At 38.3% G+C, this 19039-nt stretch overlaps 1 protein-coding gene across 4 annotated transcripts in view; it reads left to right on the top strand.

Annotated features, from left to right (window-relative positions):
- Nucleotides 1-19039, top strand: part of TUT7 (terminal uridylyl transferase 7) — a 48547-nt gene that overhangs the window by 2899 nt on the left and 26609 nt on the right. For 3 of the 4 annotated variants that reach the window (XM_054031656.1, XM_054031658.1, XM_054031657.1), the window contains exons 3-11: nucleotides 7034-7212; nucleotides 8030-8146; nucleotides 9277-9454; nucleotides 9923-10011; nucleotides 10514-10565; nucleotides 12896-12965; nucleotides 13864-13990; nucleotides 15730-15849; nucleotides 16924-17058. In XM_054031656.1, the coding sequence (XP_053887631.1) occupies nucleotides 7034-7212; nucleotides 8030-8146; nucleotides 9277-9454; nucleotides 9923-10011; nucleotides 10514-10565; nucleotides 12896-12965; nucleotides 13864-13990; nucleotides 15730-15849; nucleotides 16924-17058 (1067 nt within the window). Of the gene's footprint in view, nucleotides 1-7033; nucleotides 7213-8029; nucleotides 8147-9276; nucleotides 9455-9922; nucleotides 10012-10513; nucleotides 10566-12895; nucleotides 12966-13003; nucleotides 13124-13863; nucleotides 13991-15729; nucleotides 15850-16923; nucleotides 17059-19039 lie in introns of those variants that run through there. The other variant, XM_054031659.1, reaches the window with a different exon arrangement.

Raw genomic sequence — 19039 nt, forward strand, 5'->3', positions numbered from 1 at the left:
ACTATGAAACCATCTTGTTGGTTTGATAAGTTAATCACTTTATAAACTTTAGACAAGTATATAATAACAACAAGTGTGATGTCCCAGTCTGCAACTTTAATATTCTGCATTTTTCCAAGCTACAGCTCGATATAAATCTCTCCAATCTTTAGGCAGTGTTGAAGAAGTTGCACAAGTGATTGATATTACTTGCTGCAAGACCATATGGTAAACTTACACACAACTTGTTCAGTAAATTAGCTAAAAAAAGTGAAAAGGAAATGGGAATAAGACAACATGGAAAATAGCTAACTTAATGTTATCTTCTCATGCAGGTAACTTCTATACATGTTTCAATCTGTAACTTTAAAATAAAACTATAAAAGTCTTACACTATTGTGTAAAATAGGAAGTTGTCATGGGGGGGAGGGGGCTTATTCTGATTTGAATAGGAACTTTTCCTCTGTGAGGAGAGAAGAAGAAGATCCACACTATAGAGACATATTCACCAATCTTGGCATAAAGTGTCCTGATAGCAAACTGACCTTCAAGTAGAGAAGTACTAAATTGATGGTGGGACACTGTAAACCACATGCTTAGAAAGGTTTTAGTTTTTTAAAAAGAACAATGAATGACTGACTTGTCTCTATTCTTCCCCTGCTGCCCCTCCTCGCCCCCAAAAGGGCGAGGAGTGTATTTTTTTTCCTTGTGCTAAACCTTGTAAAGTTTAACTATACTAACAGCTGCTATCTAGATGTTGTCTTTTGTTAAACTTCCTTGAGAACAAATGGATATAAACTGGCCGTCGGGAAGTTTAGGCTTTAAATTAGACGAAGGTTTCTAACCATCAGAGGGGTGAAATTCTGGAACAGCTTTCCGAGGGAAACAGTGGGGGCAAAAGACCTCTCTGGCTTTAAGATTAAGCTTGATACGTTTATGGAGGGGATGGTTTGACGGGATAACGTGATTTTAGTCAATAGGTCAATAACGTGCCATTGCTGGTAATTAGTAACAATGGTCAATGATGGGATATTAAAAGGTACTACAGAGAACTTTTTCCAGAGGGTCTGGCTGGAGAATCTTGCCCGCATGCTCGGGGTTCAGCTGATCGCCATATTTGGGGTCGGGAAGGAATTTTCCTCCAGGGTAGATTGGCAGAGGACCTGGAGGTTTTTCACCTTCCACCGCAGCATGGGGCAGGGGTCGCTTGGTGGGCAGGGGTCGCTTGGTGGGCAGGGGTCGCTTGCTGGAGGATTCTCTGCGACTTGAAGTCTTTAAATCATGATTTGGGGACTTCAACAGCTGAGTCAAGGGAGAGAATTATTCCAGGAGTGGGTGGGTCAGCTTTTGTGGCCTGCATTATGCGGGAGGTCAGACTAGATGATCATAATGATCCTTTCTGACTTAAAGTCTATGAGTCTATGTAAAGATTTGCAGTGCCATTGCACAGTGCTAGCGAGTGAGAACTAGAATAGCTTGATAAAAGGGGAATTTTGTTAAATTGGTATATGATAGCATTTTGTGTCTGGAGATATAAATGAGGTGACTGGCAATATTAGAACATGAGAATGGCCATACTGGGTCAAACCAATGGTCCATCTAGCCCAGTATCCTGTCTTCCAACAAGTGGTCGGTAACCAGGTGCTACAGAGGGAATGAACAGAACAGGGCTATTATTGAGTGATCCATCCTCTGTCCTTCAGTCCCAGCTTCTGGCAGTGAGAAGTTTATGGACACCCAGAGCCTGGAGTTGTCCCTGACCATTTTTGCTAATGGCCATTGATGGACCTAGTCTCCTAATTCTTTTTGGAACCCAGTTATACTCTTGGCCTTTGCAACATCCTCTGACAAATTCCACAGGTTGACTGTGCGTTGTGAGAAGAAATACTTCCTTATGGTTGTTTTAAACCTGCTGCCTTATTTTCATCGTGTGACCTCTAGTTCTTGTGGTATGTGAAGGGGTAAATAAGACTTCCTAATTCACTTTCTTCACACCATTCATGGCTTTATATATTTATATCCTCACTTAGTACTTCAGTATAGGCAAAATTAAAGATGATGAATACAGGTATTGAGAGGGTTTAATGAGGTATTGGTAAGAGAGAAATGGAACAGTAATGGAAGAACTAAAGAGAGAAAATATGGAGGAAAATGAGAAGTGAGGAAGAAATAAAGGCCATTTGACATTTAGCAGGATGATTAGGAACATTAATACAGAAAAGGTCAAAAGAGAATTCTTTGAGTTGTTGAGGTTGTGTGTGGGAGGGAGAAGGGGTGTCATTTTTGTTTCTTCATTTAAATTGGATATTTGTCTTCTGTCCTTCAACTGAAACTGTCTTCCAAATATTTCAAGAAAAATCATACTTATACCATAAAACAAATGCATAAATCAGGGGTTCTCAAACTGAGGGTTGTGACCCCACTGGGGGTCATAAGGTGGTTACAAGGGGGTCGCGAGCTGTCAGCTCGGTGGGGCTGACATCCCCAAACCCCCATTAAATTACCTCCCCCCATTTTTAATTTATAGGGAGGGGTCACAGTTAGAGGCTTGCTGTGTGAAAGGGGTAACCAGTACAAAAAGTTTGAAAACCACTGGCATAAATAATCTGTAACAAATTGTTTCCTGTATGAAAGCTTTAAATATGGTACTCTACAGTTAGATAACTTTAACACTAGTTGACAACAGTCCATCCTGAGGTAGACTTGGCTTTGACTCTCAGTCCCTGTGGCACACTTTAGCTGTGTCTACACTTAAAATGTGGCAGTGGCACAGCTACAGCACTTCAGTGTAGACACTTGCTGCAGTGATGGGAGGGGTTCTCACATCTCTGTTGTTAATCCACCTCTCTGAGAGGCAGTAGCTAGGTCAAGAGAAGAATTCTTCCATTGACCTACCGCTGTCTACTCCAGGGGTTAGGTCAGCATAGCCACATCTCCCAGGGGTGTGGATTTTTCACACTCCTGAGAGACGTAGCTATGCCGATCTAAGTTTCCAGCGTAGATCAGCCTTTAGTTGTCCTTAAGTTTTTATTACATCTCCCCATCCCTTCAACTCCTTCACTCAGTCAACTGCCATAGAACCTCTGGCTCCCATGTTCCGTCTGGTAGCTGCTTAAGCACCGTCTCCCTCTTTTACTAGAGGCGCTGTTGTTTGCCTCATTGCGGCTGGTTAAGCAGAACTGAACTGAGGGCAACCCGTAATGAATAAGTGAACCAGGTTTCAAGATTGAAGCTTAATCTTGGGCACTAAGGGTATGTCTGTACTGCCAAAGAAATCCTGCAGCAGCAAGTCTCAGAGCCCAGGTCAATTGATCCGAGCTGTTGCTACGGGGCTAAAAATAGCAGTGTAGATGTTCCCATTCAGGCTGGAGCCTGGGCTCTGAAACCCAGCAAGGCGGTGGATTACAGAACCCGGGTTCCAGGCCAAGCAAGAACATCTACACTGCTCTTTTTAGCCCCATAGTGTGAGCTTGTGTCAGTTGACCTGGGCTTTGAGACTGGCTGTTTTTTTGCAGTGTAGGTGTACCCTGAGCCTTTTGGTGGCTTCTTATGGAAATTCATAGCTAATATTTGTAAGCTTATATCCTCCTGTACTTGACCGATACTGAATGAGCATACAAATTTAAATATACCAGTTAAGTGGGACTATGCAGATCAAGTCACTGTATTAGATTTTCTATTCATTAAGCAGTAATTTCAGACCAAGTGTTAAGAGGATAGAATATTCAGATTGTGAGAGATTTGGTGGTGTAAGCTTTTTTGTTTCATTTTTAAAAACTAAAGGAAAGCTGATACAGTGAGGACATGGGATGAGTTGCTTCTTATACTCTGTTTAAATACTTAGTTTACCATTTAGTTGGTCTCAACCAATATTATACCTATCAACTAATGATAGGAGTTTTTACTCACTTTGCATATTGTTGTTTTATAAACAGCTATTTCAGTGCTCACAAAAATTAGTATTAACTTATGATGAGCAGCAGAATTCCATGCATTGTCACTTGTTTGATATCCAAATTTTATTAATCAGAGCATTTATATTGATCATGGAGAGGGAGAGTTCTGTAAGAGCATAACGACAGGACTATTGCAGAGCTCAAATGTTTTACTGCCATTAGCTAAAGAGTCAGTATGAAAGAATGGCAGGGAGGGGGTGACACCGAGTAAGTCAAAGTGGGGAAAAGTCAGTCAGAGTTCCTTCTCTACCTTTTTGCTTTCTAGCAGAGTACTATCTGGGCCTAGACCCTGCTTGCTCATTCCCTTTTACTATCTGCTTCTGGCTGGTAGGTACCAGATAAATTTGAAGGACACCTCACTAGCCTGCTGCTGGTAGGGAGAAAACGCACACTCTACCCAGCCTTGTTGCAGCTATGTGGAGATGGGGGTCTCTGCTCCTCTAGCCTTACTCCAGCCTCTTGTCTGCTGCAAGAATGGTGGGTTGTGTGGGTCTGCTTTTGGGTGTTGAGTTATACTTGCAGCCTCTGGTCATAGCTTTCTCTAAATGGCAGCTGAGTGAAATTTACATTATTCTTGTCAGTTACGCTGCTGCCCACAGGGTTCTGAACAGTAGCATTAAAGCTACATACATGGTGGTAAAGCAGGACTCCCAAAAGGATTAGAAACTTAAGATTTTATTGTTTTAAAGTTGAGCTGAAACTGATTGTTTAGACCGCTTGCTTCCTAGGAATATTTCCTACTTGCTATTGGCATGAGGGTGGTTAGATTTTTCCACGTTTTTACTTATTTATTGGCTATTGAGAGGCTTCTAAACAAATCTCGCATTGGTGAATTCTTAGAGTAGCTGGAACTATTGTTAATTTTGAAACTGTGATTCACATGCTCTTTAGCAGTGTGTAAAAGTCTTCTGGCCCCTCTCCCATCACTTTCTGCAGGATTTTAAGTTTAAAAAAAAAAAAAAAGTTTTTAGCCCATGATGTAAACAGATGCAGTATTATCTTCCTCAGTTTGCAGGGAGAGGGCTCTGTTGCTGGTAGCTTTGCCAAGCTATAGAAGAGTGACACTAACAAGGCTGTGATCAGTTTCATGGCTGCCTGTCAGAACCTTGAGATCCAGAGTTTGAAAACTCCCTTGAACCGAATGAATAGATATTTTGACCAGGTGAGTGGACTGAGTCAAGCTAGAGAGCTACTGGCTTGTTTTCTTGAGAGGGAAGAGAAGAAAGGTGGCCACTAAGCTGCTGTTGACTTCACAGGCTCTGAAGCCTAAGGAGTGGAGTGGGTTTCAGAGCCCAAGCTCCAGCCTGAGCCACAACTTCAAAGTGCTGTCTACACAGGTAGATTTTAGAACACTAGTGTGAGTCCTGCTAGCCCAAGTTTCAGAGTAGCAGCCGTGTTAGTCTGTATCCGCAAAAAGAACAGGAGTACTTGTGGCACCTTGGAGACTAACAAATTTATTAGAGCATAAGCTTTCGTGGACTACAGCCCACTTCTAATAAATTTGTTAGTCTCTAAGGTGCCACAAGTACTCCTGTTCTTTCTGCTAGGCCAAGATTGTCAATGTGGGCCGGGAGGTTTGCTTTTGCTTGATCCAAAATGCCGTGTAGACATATCCTTAGCCATTGGGTTAATTTGTCAATGAGCAGCAGTGAAATAAGTGTTTTTATACTGCTTTTGGAGGAAAGCTATGAACAGCAGATGCGGGCACTGGATTTATTCACTTAGGAGGATTATCTTTAAAAAAAAAAAAAAAAAAATGAGATGAGTAAAATACCAGAGACTTGTCTTTCCCAGCTATTGCAACAGACTGAAAGATATGGGTTCAAGGGCAACCTTCCTAAATATCAGAGCATGAATTCTCTTTCTCCTTGTTGGAGTTGGCTTCTAAAAATCAATACAGGAAAAAATCTTAGGCCTGTGGAAGTATTTCAGAGTAAGAAAGATTTTCAAAAGCATTTGGAAGAGCCCATTGTTCCGGCAACTTTATTTAGGTGCCTAAACTAGAGGTGAGCTGCAATCCTGCCTCTCATTTGAAAATCTGGCCTGTAGTTACTCATTCCTGCTGGAGCCAAAGATCACTTGTTTTTTTTATTTGTACACTTTGGACCAGTGACTATCAGCATTTTTGCAACAGTAAAGCTGCTCACAAAGCATAGATAGTATATTTACACCTAGACTTCTGCCACAAGCTTAACTGTAAACACAACAAATTTATCATACTGTCTATTTTGCAAGACTTAGCTGTATTAAGTTGTACATCCATTTTTACACAAGTGGATTACTTTATTGAGGTGAAAAAGGGGCTTTGCTTCCCTTTTCTGAGTTGCTAAAAGGGATCACTATCTTGTTTTTAATTTGCTATTTTATTTGTCTCTAGACAATCGTAGCCAATATACTGGTACAGTTGAACAGTGGGTGATACCACAAGAGCAATAAACTTGCATTTTTGGGTATAAAACAAATAATGTTGCCATAGTATCTTTACATGAGGGCTATACTTTACGTGGGAGTAAGGAAAGGGACTTCTGGGGGGAAATCTGCACTGTGTCTTATATACATGACACATGCACTTTTTACTGCCTGGGTATAATTTAGGTATAGGGGTGCTAACCTTCATGTCATTTTCTTAGGTATTTCAGTATTCTGAAGTATCAAAATTCCTATATTAAAATATTCAGGTTCAGAAGTGGGGACTCATCCAGTGTCAGTAATTCTGTAGGGATAGTATGTCATCTCATCTTAATCCCTTAGAACTTGTGAGTCTTAAACTGACCATAGAACCTGTTGCCATTGGCATTAACCAGTGTTGATCAAACAAGAATTTCTAAATAGCGTTACTGATTTTTTGTGGGTCAGACTGTTGGTTGATACTTCAGAGGTCATTCTCCAGTAGTCGGTAAAAGTCAAAACAAACATACCTTAGGATATAGTATGAATATGCACCACCGGGAAGTGGGAGGTATTGCAGTTGTCAGAGAAGATGCCTTGCACAGGACAGAAAAATCTTGTCTGCCTTATTTAGGGCATTAGTTTCACACTCATTCTGTTGTGTGCTCTGAAATGATGTTACAGTATATTTGTTCTGATGACTCTTTAAGAAATGAAGAAACATAGGAAACCAAGGAGATCAAGAAGGACCGGAAAAGAGGAGTATGATCAAGATGACTATATGGAAGGCCCGGTTATAGATGAGTCGATGCTATCAGTGAAGGAACTACTAGGGTTGCAGCAGGCTGAAGAGCGATTAAAGAGAGACTGCATTTACAGACTAAAGAAGGTGACAACACACTCTTTGTATATAGAGTATTTCCATATTTTATCACATAGGTTTTAATCTGTGAATTGAAGATCAAAGGCTTGCACTTTTACTGAAGAATTGCACTTTATTAAGCTAACGGGTCTGTTAGTGATCCAATCCATAACATTTTAACAAAATGGGTGTTCAGTGGCTGGAAATGAATAAAAAGAGGATTAGTGTACCCTTGCTTTTGACTATATTTAGTATTAGAATTTCCAAGTATCTCTCTATGTAATATTCAAATAGCTTGGCCCTAAGAATGGGGTTTGGTAGGGTTGCCACTCGTCCAGTTTTACCCAGACAGTCTGGTTTTTGGCGTCTGTGTCCGGGTGCAATTTAGGGTTGCCAGGTGCCCAATTTTCGACCAGGAAGTCTGGTCGAAAAGGGGACCTGGCTATCCTAAATGGCATCTAAACCAAAAGTTTGGTTACCACAGGGCGGGGGGAGACACCAGGTCATGCTAGCCTCTGCTCAGCTGGGGCCACTTCCTACCTGCAGGCGGGCTCCTTGAGAGGATCCAGCAACTGACTGGGAGGAGGAGGAGAGGAGCGAGCAATGCTGATAAGGCCTGGGGAAGCAGAGGCAGAGAAGGGGGTGGGCCTGGGGGAAGAGGCGGAGCAGGTGCTTGGCCTCGGGGGTCCAGTTACGAGCAATTAGAAAGGTGGCAATCCTAGGGCTAGGAAAGTGGGAGGGTGTACTTTTGGACTTCCTAGGACAATTTAACTAACCTTGACAGATGTGTGAAATGAAGGTAACATCTTTCTGTATCTTAGTGAATAAATTATCTCAATTTTAGCGTCCTCGAAACTACCCAACAGCCAAATATATCTGCAAATTATGTGATGCTTTGATTGAGTCAGTGACATTTGCTCATAAGCACATTAAAGAGAAGAAGCACAAGAAAAACATAAAGGTGAGTTAATGACACTTTTACAAATCCATGCTTTATATTTGTTTAAGTATTGTTATCCTGCTAATGATGATGCAATTATATTAGCCCTGAAGTCTTGCCTTGTTCTTACCATGCTTAATATTCTGCTAGTGTTATAGAGAGTGCTTCTCTATATAATGTCTACCAATGTCCATTGACATTAAGAAAAACGAATTATTTGCTTTTACCAAAAGTAATTTGAGACTTTTTTCCAGCATAGAGTGAACTCAAGACTGCCTCTAGGATATTACGGATATCTCCTAATAACTATACATTAAATGAAAGCTCCCTTTAATGATGATTCAGTATTATTGTGTAGGTCATAACTTTTAAAGTTTTGTAATAAAAAGCTGTAACAACTTAACCATATTTAGTGTTCATCAGTTGTGTTATAGTATAATGTATCTGCTCTCTTCTTAATATGTCATTTACTGGCGTTCTGACAGCTATAATATATTTGATTTTAAAATGAGTTGGTAAGAATGAATTTAAACATTTTAATTGCCATTTTCTACGTACGGCTCCTCCTGTAGCAGATTTTAGCCTAGATAAAATGAAAAGGTTCTTGAATACTCCAGTATGAGAGAATATATATCTATAATTAAAATAACAGCTTTAGCTTTATATTTATTTAAAACTATTGCTAGCATAACTGCACTTGGCATTTTATTATTACTGAAAGAAACTCCTGCTGCGCCTGCCCTTCTTTCCCGCCTTTGCCCCAGAAGACAAAAGGAATTGAAAGGCATGTACTGGGTTTCCCTTTTGTCTTCAACTTCATTATCCCATACCATTTCTTGTAAGGAGAAAGCGATATTTTTCTATCCTTTTATATAGGTGTATGGATTTTTGTAAATTATTGAAGCCTCGTGAAGTCTCTAACTCTCTTTATCTAGATAGATGATATACAATGATTCTTTCTACCTACCCTGGTTTCTCTAGACCTTAATTGTGTCCTAACACATCAACTGTTTGAAACTGGTTACTAGCTCCATAGTATAGATGGGCAGACAGAAATGTTTATGACAGTAGGTTGTTTGTACCCACCCCTACCTCATTAAAGCAATTGAAGAGAGTAATTTAAATATGTTAAAATATGGTTGTCCTTGAAGGAAAAGCAAGAAGAAGAACTGCTGACTACCCTGCCTCCACCAACACCTTCCCAGATACAAGCTATTGGCGTTGCCATTGAAAATGTAGTGCAAGAGTTTGGCTTAAATAATGAGGATTTGGAACAAAGACTCAAAATTAAAACAGCGATGGAAGATTTATTGCACCAAAAATTGCCAGGTATAACTCTGCCATTTGGTTTGATTGTCAAATATACTAAAAAGAAAAAGCATCTTTCTCCAGAAGAGTAATCTTAATCTCTAAAATTTTGACAAGTTGTACCACTAATATAATTTGATTTTGTCAGTATGTTCTGCTTGGTGATGTAGTGCCAACATTTTGGCCTGAAGGTTGCTCTAAATTACATCAACTGTCACTGACTTAGTGGCTGGGAATCAGCAGGGCTTAGAGGAGGCCCAAGCCATGCCCTGTTGGGTGAGGCCTCAGTCCCTTCATCAGCTGTAGGGATAAGGTGTAGGAACTGTTGTGCTACTGAAAGATACTTCAGAATTGGGGTGATCCTCTGATGGCTTTCTACACCAGTTCTAGGACTAGAATCTGCTGGCAAGACATTGCAAAATGGCTGCACTGGAACCCAAGATTTGGATTAAGATGTTGAGTAAATTCAAAAAATTCCTTTCTTTGCAGATTGCTCGCTAAGGCTGTACGGCTCCTCCTGTAGCAGATTTGGTTTCAAAACTTCTGATGTAAACATTGATGTCCAGTTTCCAGCCAATGTACGTAAGCACGTTTTTATTATAGATGTAAAATTGACTTTAATTGACTTTTATAGTGACGTTTAAGCAAGTAATAACAAAGATGCCAAGTGGTATTTACCAAAATGTATTGATCCAAGGGGAGCTATCGTTAACTAAAATCTTAACTAAAATCATCTTAATCTGTTGTGAAAGTAGTAGTAGTAGTGGTATTACTCTGTGCTAATAGCATCTTCAATCCAATGAACTCAAAGCACTTTACAAACACTAATGAGTTAAAACTCACCTCCCAGCAACTGTGAAGCAGATCAGGATATTTATACCCATTTTACAGATGGGGAAACTGGGCTATAGATGTTGTGACTTGCCTTAGGTCACACAGTGAGCCTGCACCAGACACAAGATCCTTCTCTGTCTTTTCAATATGAAAGTATTAGTTTAAACTACTGAAATATTTGAAAAATATTTTTTAATGATGGATTTTTAATAAACTTCTATTCTATTATATGACTCCATTTCACAGATGGCTCAACCAGATGTTCTCTTACTTGTACAAGAAAGTCTAAAGAATAGTGGTAAGAAATACTTGTTCACTGCTTTCAGTTTCATTTCAAAATCACCCCTTGCGATCATCACAATACTCTTTCTCTGAATGCAAAACATTTAAGTAGATGCATCAAATCAAATGCTTGCTTCATTTTTACAGAATAATGAAAGTCTGTCTCCGTATATAGTTTCATTCTTCTTATACACTAGTAAATTAACAGGTACAAGAGTAAAGGTATTAAGCTTACATAATTGGAGGAGGGAGCATTTTCTACATTGAATTTCAAAATGTCTTCACAGCTAAGGAAAACAGTTGGCGTTTTTATGTTGCTATATTTACTTGGTCAGTGATCTTGCAGAGTCTTAAGCATGTGAAGTAAATGAGACTACACAGTGCATGAAGTTAAGCAGGTGCCTAAGTCTTTGCAGGAGTGGTGCCTTGGATAGAATTATATGGTGGTAGCCTAAAATTCGGTGTACCACAACACTCTACGGTATAACATTCTGTAATGATCCACAAGCTCTTTCTGTGAGCACTGCTGATGGTAACACAGAAACAAAGGTTGATTGTAATATTCCTCTGCTAGTTCATAATGTAGTGCAAATCTCCCTAGGATAAGGTGTGCTCCTTTACATACCTTTATAGTCTCTCATCAACAGAAGATGGCCCAATAAAAGATATTACTTCACCTACCTTGTCTCTTTAATATCCTAGGACTGACGCGGCTACAACACTACATAATTAATGCTGTCAGACAAACTGTTTAGCTTGTCATGTGTAGCTTGTCATGTGTATTCTGACGAATGACTTACCCTTAATCGATAATGGTAGATACTAAATGCATCACTTGTATAATGTCTAAAGAATTTAGCTGCTTTAGTATTTCATTCAAATACTAGCTCCAGTATGCCTTTTTTTTGCATATCTTAATGTATTTATACCTTCCTCGCTAGTTATTTGCATAACCTGGGGGAGAATGAGATTAACTTTGTCCTTCCACTGTGGTTCAGCAATAAACAAACATTTGGGTATAAAATAGTAACCTGTGCTTTGGAACAGTGAACTCTAATTGGAAATTAGAACATGGAAGAAGGCATTTATGTGACAAGTTGCTTGTACTAAAATTGATAAAGAATAAAGCATTTCCTTCATCGTGCAAGGCCTCAGGAGCACTTCCCAGTTAATTTCTTGCTGTTCTGTAGTGTCATCAAAGAATGCTTCTACACTAATAGGTCGTGTGTGTGTGTGTGTGTGTGTGTGTGTGGTAGGTATTTGGTTGCCACTTTAAAGAAAGTCTGTAGGGGTTCATCCTGGGAAAGTAGGTGTTTTCATTTACTGTAGCTCTCCTAATCTGTCTTTCCTATAGCTGTGGAAAACATGCTGAACAAGGCAGCATATAAAGCAATAGATCTAGATCATTTTGACTGGCTGATTTCAAAGCTGTTTTGAACTGGTCAGCAATTTTAAAACCCTGAATGCATGATGTGCTGTAGTTTGTTGGCTATTTGAGCAGTGGCTGACCCCATAAATATAAAACAAAAAAACTAAGTAAACTGAGGTGATATCAGACTGAAGCCTATTTGAAAGGAAAAACGAGAATGTGAAGAGACCAACAATAAGAAGAACTGGGTGTGAGAATTGGATTGTATAAAGTTGATAGAGGAAAGGACAGAAAAAAACAGAAAGGTGGAATGATCCCAATAAAATAGACCTATTAAAGGCAGATTTATATAATGTCAATAGGGCTGGTGTAATATCTAGATAAGAGGTCTGAATAGGATATTGAGGAAAATTAGCTTAAATGGTTTCATTCTGTTTAACTGAGATTACCCTGCACCCCTTCATCTATCACTTTTGTAATGTTATCTGTTGCCTGAAAAAGCACTGAAATTATTCTGGATCTTTAACCTGACTACAGTAAAACCAACAACCTAGATGAATACATTGAAAACAATATTAAGCAGGTATGCTTATTGATAGCTAAAGTATACACTATTGAAAGGTGTTAAAAAAAATGCTACAAGGAAAAATTAAACAAAACTGCTAAGCCGCTGCCTCTTCTACCAACAATGTGATCTTGTTTAGAAACATTGCAAGTTTATATAGTTGGACCACATTTTTCCTTTCATATTTTCAAAATCTAAATTAACATGTCTGTCAATACTGACCCACCAGACTTAACTTTCTACTTTCATGCCTGAGTTGGTCAGATCTCTAATTAGAGGTGATACTTTTATGAGCCAGACTGATAGACCCTGAATTTATTTCTACTCCTTGCACTACATGAGTTTCTCCTTAAACACAAAGCTTTTTATTAATAATGTGCTTAATGTGGCTTTTTCTTTTTTCCCCCCCCAGAATCTTTTATTGATGTTGATGCAGATTTCCATGCTAGAGTACCAGTGGTGGTGTGCAGAGAAAAGCAAAGGTCTCCGTTGTCAATTTGTGTGTTCTAATAGCATATAGCAATGTAAATTACACATACCCACACCTGAAAAAATAACATTTCTGTACTAAATTATTACAGTTCCATGGATCTTGACACAAACACTTATGGGCAAGTCATTCCTAGCCTAGAATAAGAGGGTAAGGGTTATTTCTTCCTCAACCCCGTCTTCCCCAGTCCTCTTTTAAAAAACAAACAAAACAAAACCTTTTTATTTTTTCACTGCACTGGGGATGATTGCTAAAGTAGAACATTTCCTTTCTTCCCTTCTAGACAATGCAGATTTAATATCAAATGAAAAACCCTAAAAAACAATGCAAGGGGAGTTTAAATAGCTTTAGTGCTATGAGAAAAGGAGTGAGGCATTTTATTTTGCCCACTTACCACATACCACTTAAGATTCATGAAATATTGTGTAACTAGCTACTGATGTAGAATCTATCACCAGTTGTTTGCAGCTACTTGGTCTTTCATTAGTGATTTTTTTTTTTTCCCCTGCACTTGAAAATAGTTTATGAACTTCTTTAGTAATGGGGTTTGGTACAATGAAATTATTTTGATTCACGGAAGTAAATGACAGTGTATGATGTTTTAGTTCATTGACTAAATGATTTAGTTGCTTAAAAAAAATCTCCAGAAAGTGAGTGATGAATTGTTGTGAATTTTAAAATGATTTTGCTCTTGTAAAAGCTTAAAATGTTTAAATTGTAAAACTAAATACACAGGTTTTGTTTGCTTCCTTTAATTATAAAGGAATCTCTGAGGCTGTTAAATCTCTCATGATAGCCTCTATTTTGTGATAGGTTGTAAGATTTCATCTGACATATGGCTTTCCTTAAAACACCTGCAGGATTTTCAGGTTGTTTCTTTGTCATTGTAGTGGCCTTGTTTGTAAAGTAAGTGCAGGGAATGAAAATGCTTGTCTGACGACAAACCATTTGGCTACTCTTGGAAAACTAGAACCAACTCTTGTACCTCTAGTGATTGCCTTCAGGTACTGGGCAAAGGTGAGTCTTTTTTTGAAATAAAAAAACACAAATGGGTGTTTGTCTCAAACAGTTCTTTTTGTCCAACTCTTGTGTGATGAGTTTCTCAAAACAGGCACCTGGATAAAAGAAAGTAGGCAGTGTATAAAAGTTTAACCAAGATACATCGTGGTTTTCATGGCGTTCATATTTTTAGTCTAATGTCATGCTAGTAAATCTGCAGTTGTAGTTTAGGAATGTGATTGCTCTAAGTCTCTTCTTGGGGAAAAAGTTACTCTTTGGTCTGAAATTTTGCATGATCTAGAGCAGGGTTCTCCACCTTGAGGTATGCGGGCAGTCACAAACAGATTGCAGTTGCCCTGTCTTTCTGTTGCTACATTAGGTTAGCTAGGTGGTGCACCTTGCTATGGGAAAGGTGCTTCCAGTATTGAAAACTGAAAATTGCTGTTTAGATTGAGTGACTTTTTTTTTTCTAACTTTACAAGAAGAATCTAATCAGTTGCTTGAATGATCTAAATATAATAGTATTTCATGCTTTTAAGACACTTTCAGTTGTTTTATTCGGTTCTTATAATTCAAAAGTGTGTTTGAACTTTAAACATGACACACAGGTTATCCTCCTATGAGGAATACAATATTATGTGCAGTATATTATTTTCCTTGCCAATTATGTGCATGCACTGACTGAGATTATTTAATTGATGCACATATGAGTAGATAATTGCACTAAATTATAGTGTACACAGCAACCACACTGTGCCACATCGCCTTTCTAGTTAAAGATCTCTTTACATAGGCAGCATTTTGTATATGATAATAGAGGTTGATGTGAAACTCTAGCTGGAATTTCTTGACTTTGTACAAAAAAATCAACCATAATGTTGCTTAACAAGCTCTTTTGTTACATGCTTGCTGGGAGTCTAACTACATTAATAGCAACACTTTCAATTTATAAAGATGTTGGTATGCATATCTTCATCTGTTAGTTTTTAAAAAATTGCCTATGAAATCCCAACTTCTCTGCCCCTGAGGACCAGCTGCAAAAGTGATTCAAGTGCATAGAAGGGGAAGATTATTTATCAAGAATTCTTAAAAGTTTGTCAAATGATGTAATTTTCACATTTGAAGTTAATGGAAACAAATTAGGAAGAGTTGGTGTGGGGAAAAAATGAGTGAAATCTTAAATGGTGAAGTTTGAAGTCATAAATAACCCAATCATCTTTGTGAATGTTAGACAGTACTCTGGGTATACATACCAGATATGCCACCTTAAGTCTTGATTTCTGGAATAGCTTGAGACGATTACAGTACAAAGATAAGAGTCACAATTCTGAATTTATTATACAATAACTCTTTAAACTGAAAATAAGCAGTTTATTAAAGAAGCTGAAGGGAATTATGTCGAGATCTCATTGACTCAATGTCCCTTCACCCCCATTGAAAATCCCAACCATTGCATACAACCAATAGCTTGTATGGCTGGAAGTTTATCAGAATGGAATGCATACAAGAAAAGTGATTTCAATATTCTTATACTAGAACACTGGCTGTGATTTTAATGACTACATGAAGTCCTTTGGAACCAAACACATCCCACAACATCGGGACAAACTGGTTATATAAATCTTCGCTCTCTTAACAGTATTTAAGTTGACTGCCGGTTTTGCAAATAGGAGAATGATGATAGATACCAAAAAGACTATTTGTAATAAAAAGCCTGGTGCGGAAAAATGTTAATGTGTTTTTCAATTTTTTTATAGCTGTGTTGTGCTGATCGTCCTGAAGAAGGAGGTTTGCCAGCTTACGTGTTTGCTTTAATGGTCATTTTCTTTCTACAACAGAGGAAGGAACCATTTCTGCCTGTTTATTTGGGATTGTGGGTATGTGCTACTTAAGTATTACCAATCTGAGGGTGATATTTTCTAAATCTGTTATAATTTTAACTTACTTATTCCCTGCTTGTTTCTTGCCTGTCCCTTGTGCAAGAGAGTGACACTTAGTCACCAACAGCAAAATATCAATATAGTTTTTGTGTGCATAATATATGTTAACCTTTATTGTGGCATGTTCTTTTGGTTGAGCAATTTTAATTCCTCCCCCTTGTGCGCAGGCATTATGATGCCATCTTTAATTATGTGATCATATGCTATTTTCCACAGGATACTAGCCTCATTCAGTGCACGGAATGGATAGTGCTCACTTAATGAACAGTTGTTCGCTCTTTTGTTTTCTCTTTGTTCAGTGTGTGGCCTCATCTCCTTCGCTGCACAGTCCTGATTCACTTCTAATGCAGGTCCATACTGTGCACTGATGGGGCGGGGGTCCTATGGAAAAAAAAATGTGCAGTTATGCAGTTAAAGACTATCATAATACCTGTGCACAAAGGGATTCATTAAGGTGGTATCCTATGTGCAAAATTTTCAAAAACTACTCAGTAACTTTGAGTGGGACTTAGGCACTTAAAGTTTATCCTAGGCCTAGAACAGACTTCTTCAAACAATTATCTATTTTATTATTAGCATATTTCAGAGTTCTTTACACACTTGTCATTTACATACAGCTCTTGATCTTGGTAAAAGAATCAAAATCAATCTATGTATAAAATTGTATTTAAAGCCATGTGATGGAACCTCTAACAAAGTAAAGATACAACTATAAATCATAACTATATGGATATTGGGGTAATTTCTCATTTTGAAAATCTACTAATGAGTTGTTGTGTGAATTGGTAACATTTAATCAGAAAACAGATTAACTGGGGAGGAAGTACTCTATTGAATGACAATTCAGTAAGCCTGTTTTTATTATGGGTATAGTATATGATGATTTTTGTACGTCTTTAAAATACTGACTTTTTTTTCTGGATGATTAATACTATGGAAGAGGCTGGTTTGAAATCCTTCAGATAAAAAAGATGTCCAGTGTTTTTTCCTCTTTTCCTCTCCTCTCTCCAGATTGGAGGATTCTCATTAAACAAATTGGTGAACTTCAACCTTAAAGATGTTGAGAATGATATCGTGATCTGGGAGTATAATCCTGCTGTTAATGATGCTGATTCCCCAAAAGAAGCTTCTCCTAAAAGGGGCAAGGTCTGAACCATTTCAGTTACTTCAGTATTAATCTAGAAATCACTCTCAACAATGACCACCAATTTTTATTTTAAGTGAAGTAAAATTGTTTATGTATTGCGAAGCTAAACTTCATAATTTAGTGGCTGTATGCAGTGTTGTGGCCTTGTCAGTCCCAGGATATTAGAGACACAAAGTGGGTGGTAATAAAAATTTATTACCTCACCCACCTTGTCTCTAATTCAGTGACTGGTTTTCTGTGTGTATGCGACATCCTAGCATTTAAAGACAAATGTGACAACTACTAGGGGATCAGGACGTAATTCTCAGTCTTAAGGTATTTGTGATGCTTGCCAGAGATACCCAGGGTTGTAAGGCACCTCACTACCACTTGCCCACTGTGGATCACTCTCTGACTCCATCAGCTACTGGCAACACAAACTTTCCCCTTCAGGCCTCCACAGACCCCACTCACTCTTTCCAGGTTAGTGATAGGCACACTCCAACACCCGAGTCCTCCAAGCATGCCTGCAGTGTCCAGTTCCTAAACCACTGGACACTCACACAGTTACCAGACCCGCTGTTCCCAAAGGGACAGTACACCGCAGCTTCCCAGTTACTCCTTAGACCACAGCTCAGCTTAACACACAGCACTTAGATTTGTTTATTGTGAAAACAAGTATAATTTTACTTCACAAAAAAAGAGCCAGGGCCTACACTTAACTAACAACATATTTTTCCTGTCTCATAAAGGTTGCCTCACCCAAAAAAATCTTGTCCCAGCTTTTAGCAGCAAGGTTGGCTGTGACCCTCTGTTCATAAGAGATGCATGCTGTCAGCTTGTCTCCTAGGTGAAGGATGTAGTTTGTGTCTCTACAGTTACAGTACACAAATCCATTGTCTTAACTTGTGAACAGGATTCCCCTCCTCTCCTTCCATTAGTAGTTTTTTCCTCTGTGCTCCTTTCTGGTTGGTTTTTACAATCTCTTGATTAGCCTTGTGCTCAGATTGTAGATAGGCTTCCATTTGTGAAGTAGACAATACATAATACACTTGACTAGCCACCCAGAGATAAGCATCTCTTCTCTCTTGCCTGACAAGAGAATGTTTATCCCCTTCTGTTGAGCTGCCTTAACTCTCACTGAAAATTATGTGCTTAAGGTCTATGTGTACCTAACTCCTTACATATTGTCGGTGTACACATCTCACGATGATTATGACGATCAGTGTGACACAGGTTTTCATTAGAGACCTTACATGACACTCTTTGGTGAACCAGTATGCAGATAACAGATCTAGGAGATCCCTGTAAACCTCAGCCAGTTGGTACCAAGAGGTCCCAGGGTCATAGTATTGGGTTAATAATATCTGTTAAACTAGGGGACAACCGTAGTTGACAGAATTCAAAAAATCCTATTTCAAACTTGACTATGTCTAATGAGTAACTTAATTTCGAATTACTGTTGCACGATAATTGCTCCTCTTTATTTTTCTTATCTAATAACATTGCTCTTTTTAGAAATAGAATACCTGTATAAATTCAGTTCTAATCGCACATGGGAGTGTTTTATAATAAAGAAGTTACATAAATTTAATCCAATAATGGCTAACATTTATAATTTTAAGTGTAAAATACTCCATGATCTTTTCTAAAGAGATCTTATTTGGTAAAATACTAAGCAATCTTTATATAGATAAAATATGAAATCTTTAAAAATAATTTGTGCTGTGTTTATTAATCAGAGCCATTATAAAATCACATAAACTAAATTCTTACCAAGTATATTAAGATAATGTATAGCCATGAAAGCTAGGACCACCTGAACAGGACTAATCTAAGGAAAAGCATAATGTACACTAAAAGACTGTCAATAATTTGTCATAATACCAAAATGGACTAGTACTGAATCCCAGTATCCGCAGTGTCTTTTGCTTCATGCCAAATTATTGATTGTTTGCCCTGAAAAACAACTCTAACCAAAGAGGACAAACTTTCAGAGTT

Source organism: Malaclemys terrapin, chromosome 6 (assembly GCF_027887155.1).
Source record: "Malaclemys terrapin pileata isolate rMalTer1 chromosome 6, rMalTer1.hap1, whole genome shotgun sequence".
In the NCBI taxonomy this organism is placed as follows: domain Eukaryota; kingdom Metazoa; phylum Chordata; order Testudines; family Emydidae; genus Malaclemys; species Malaclemys terrapin.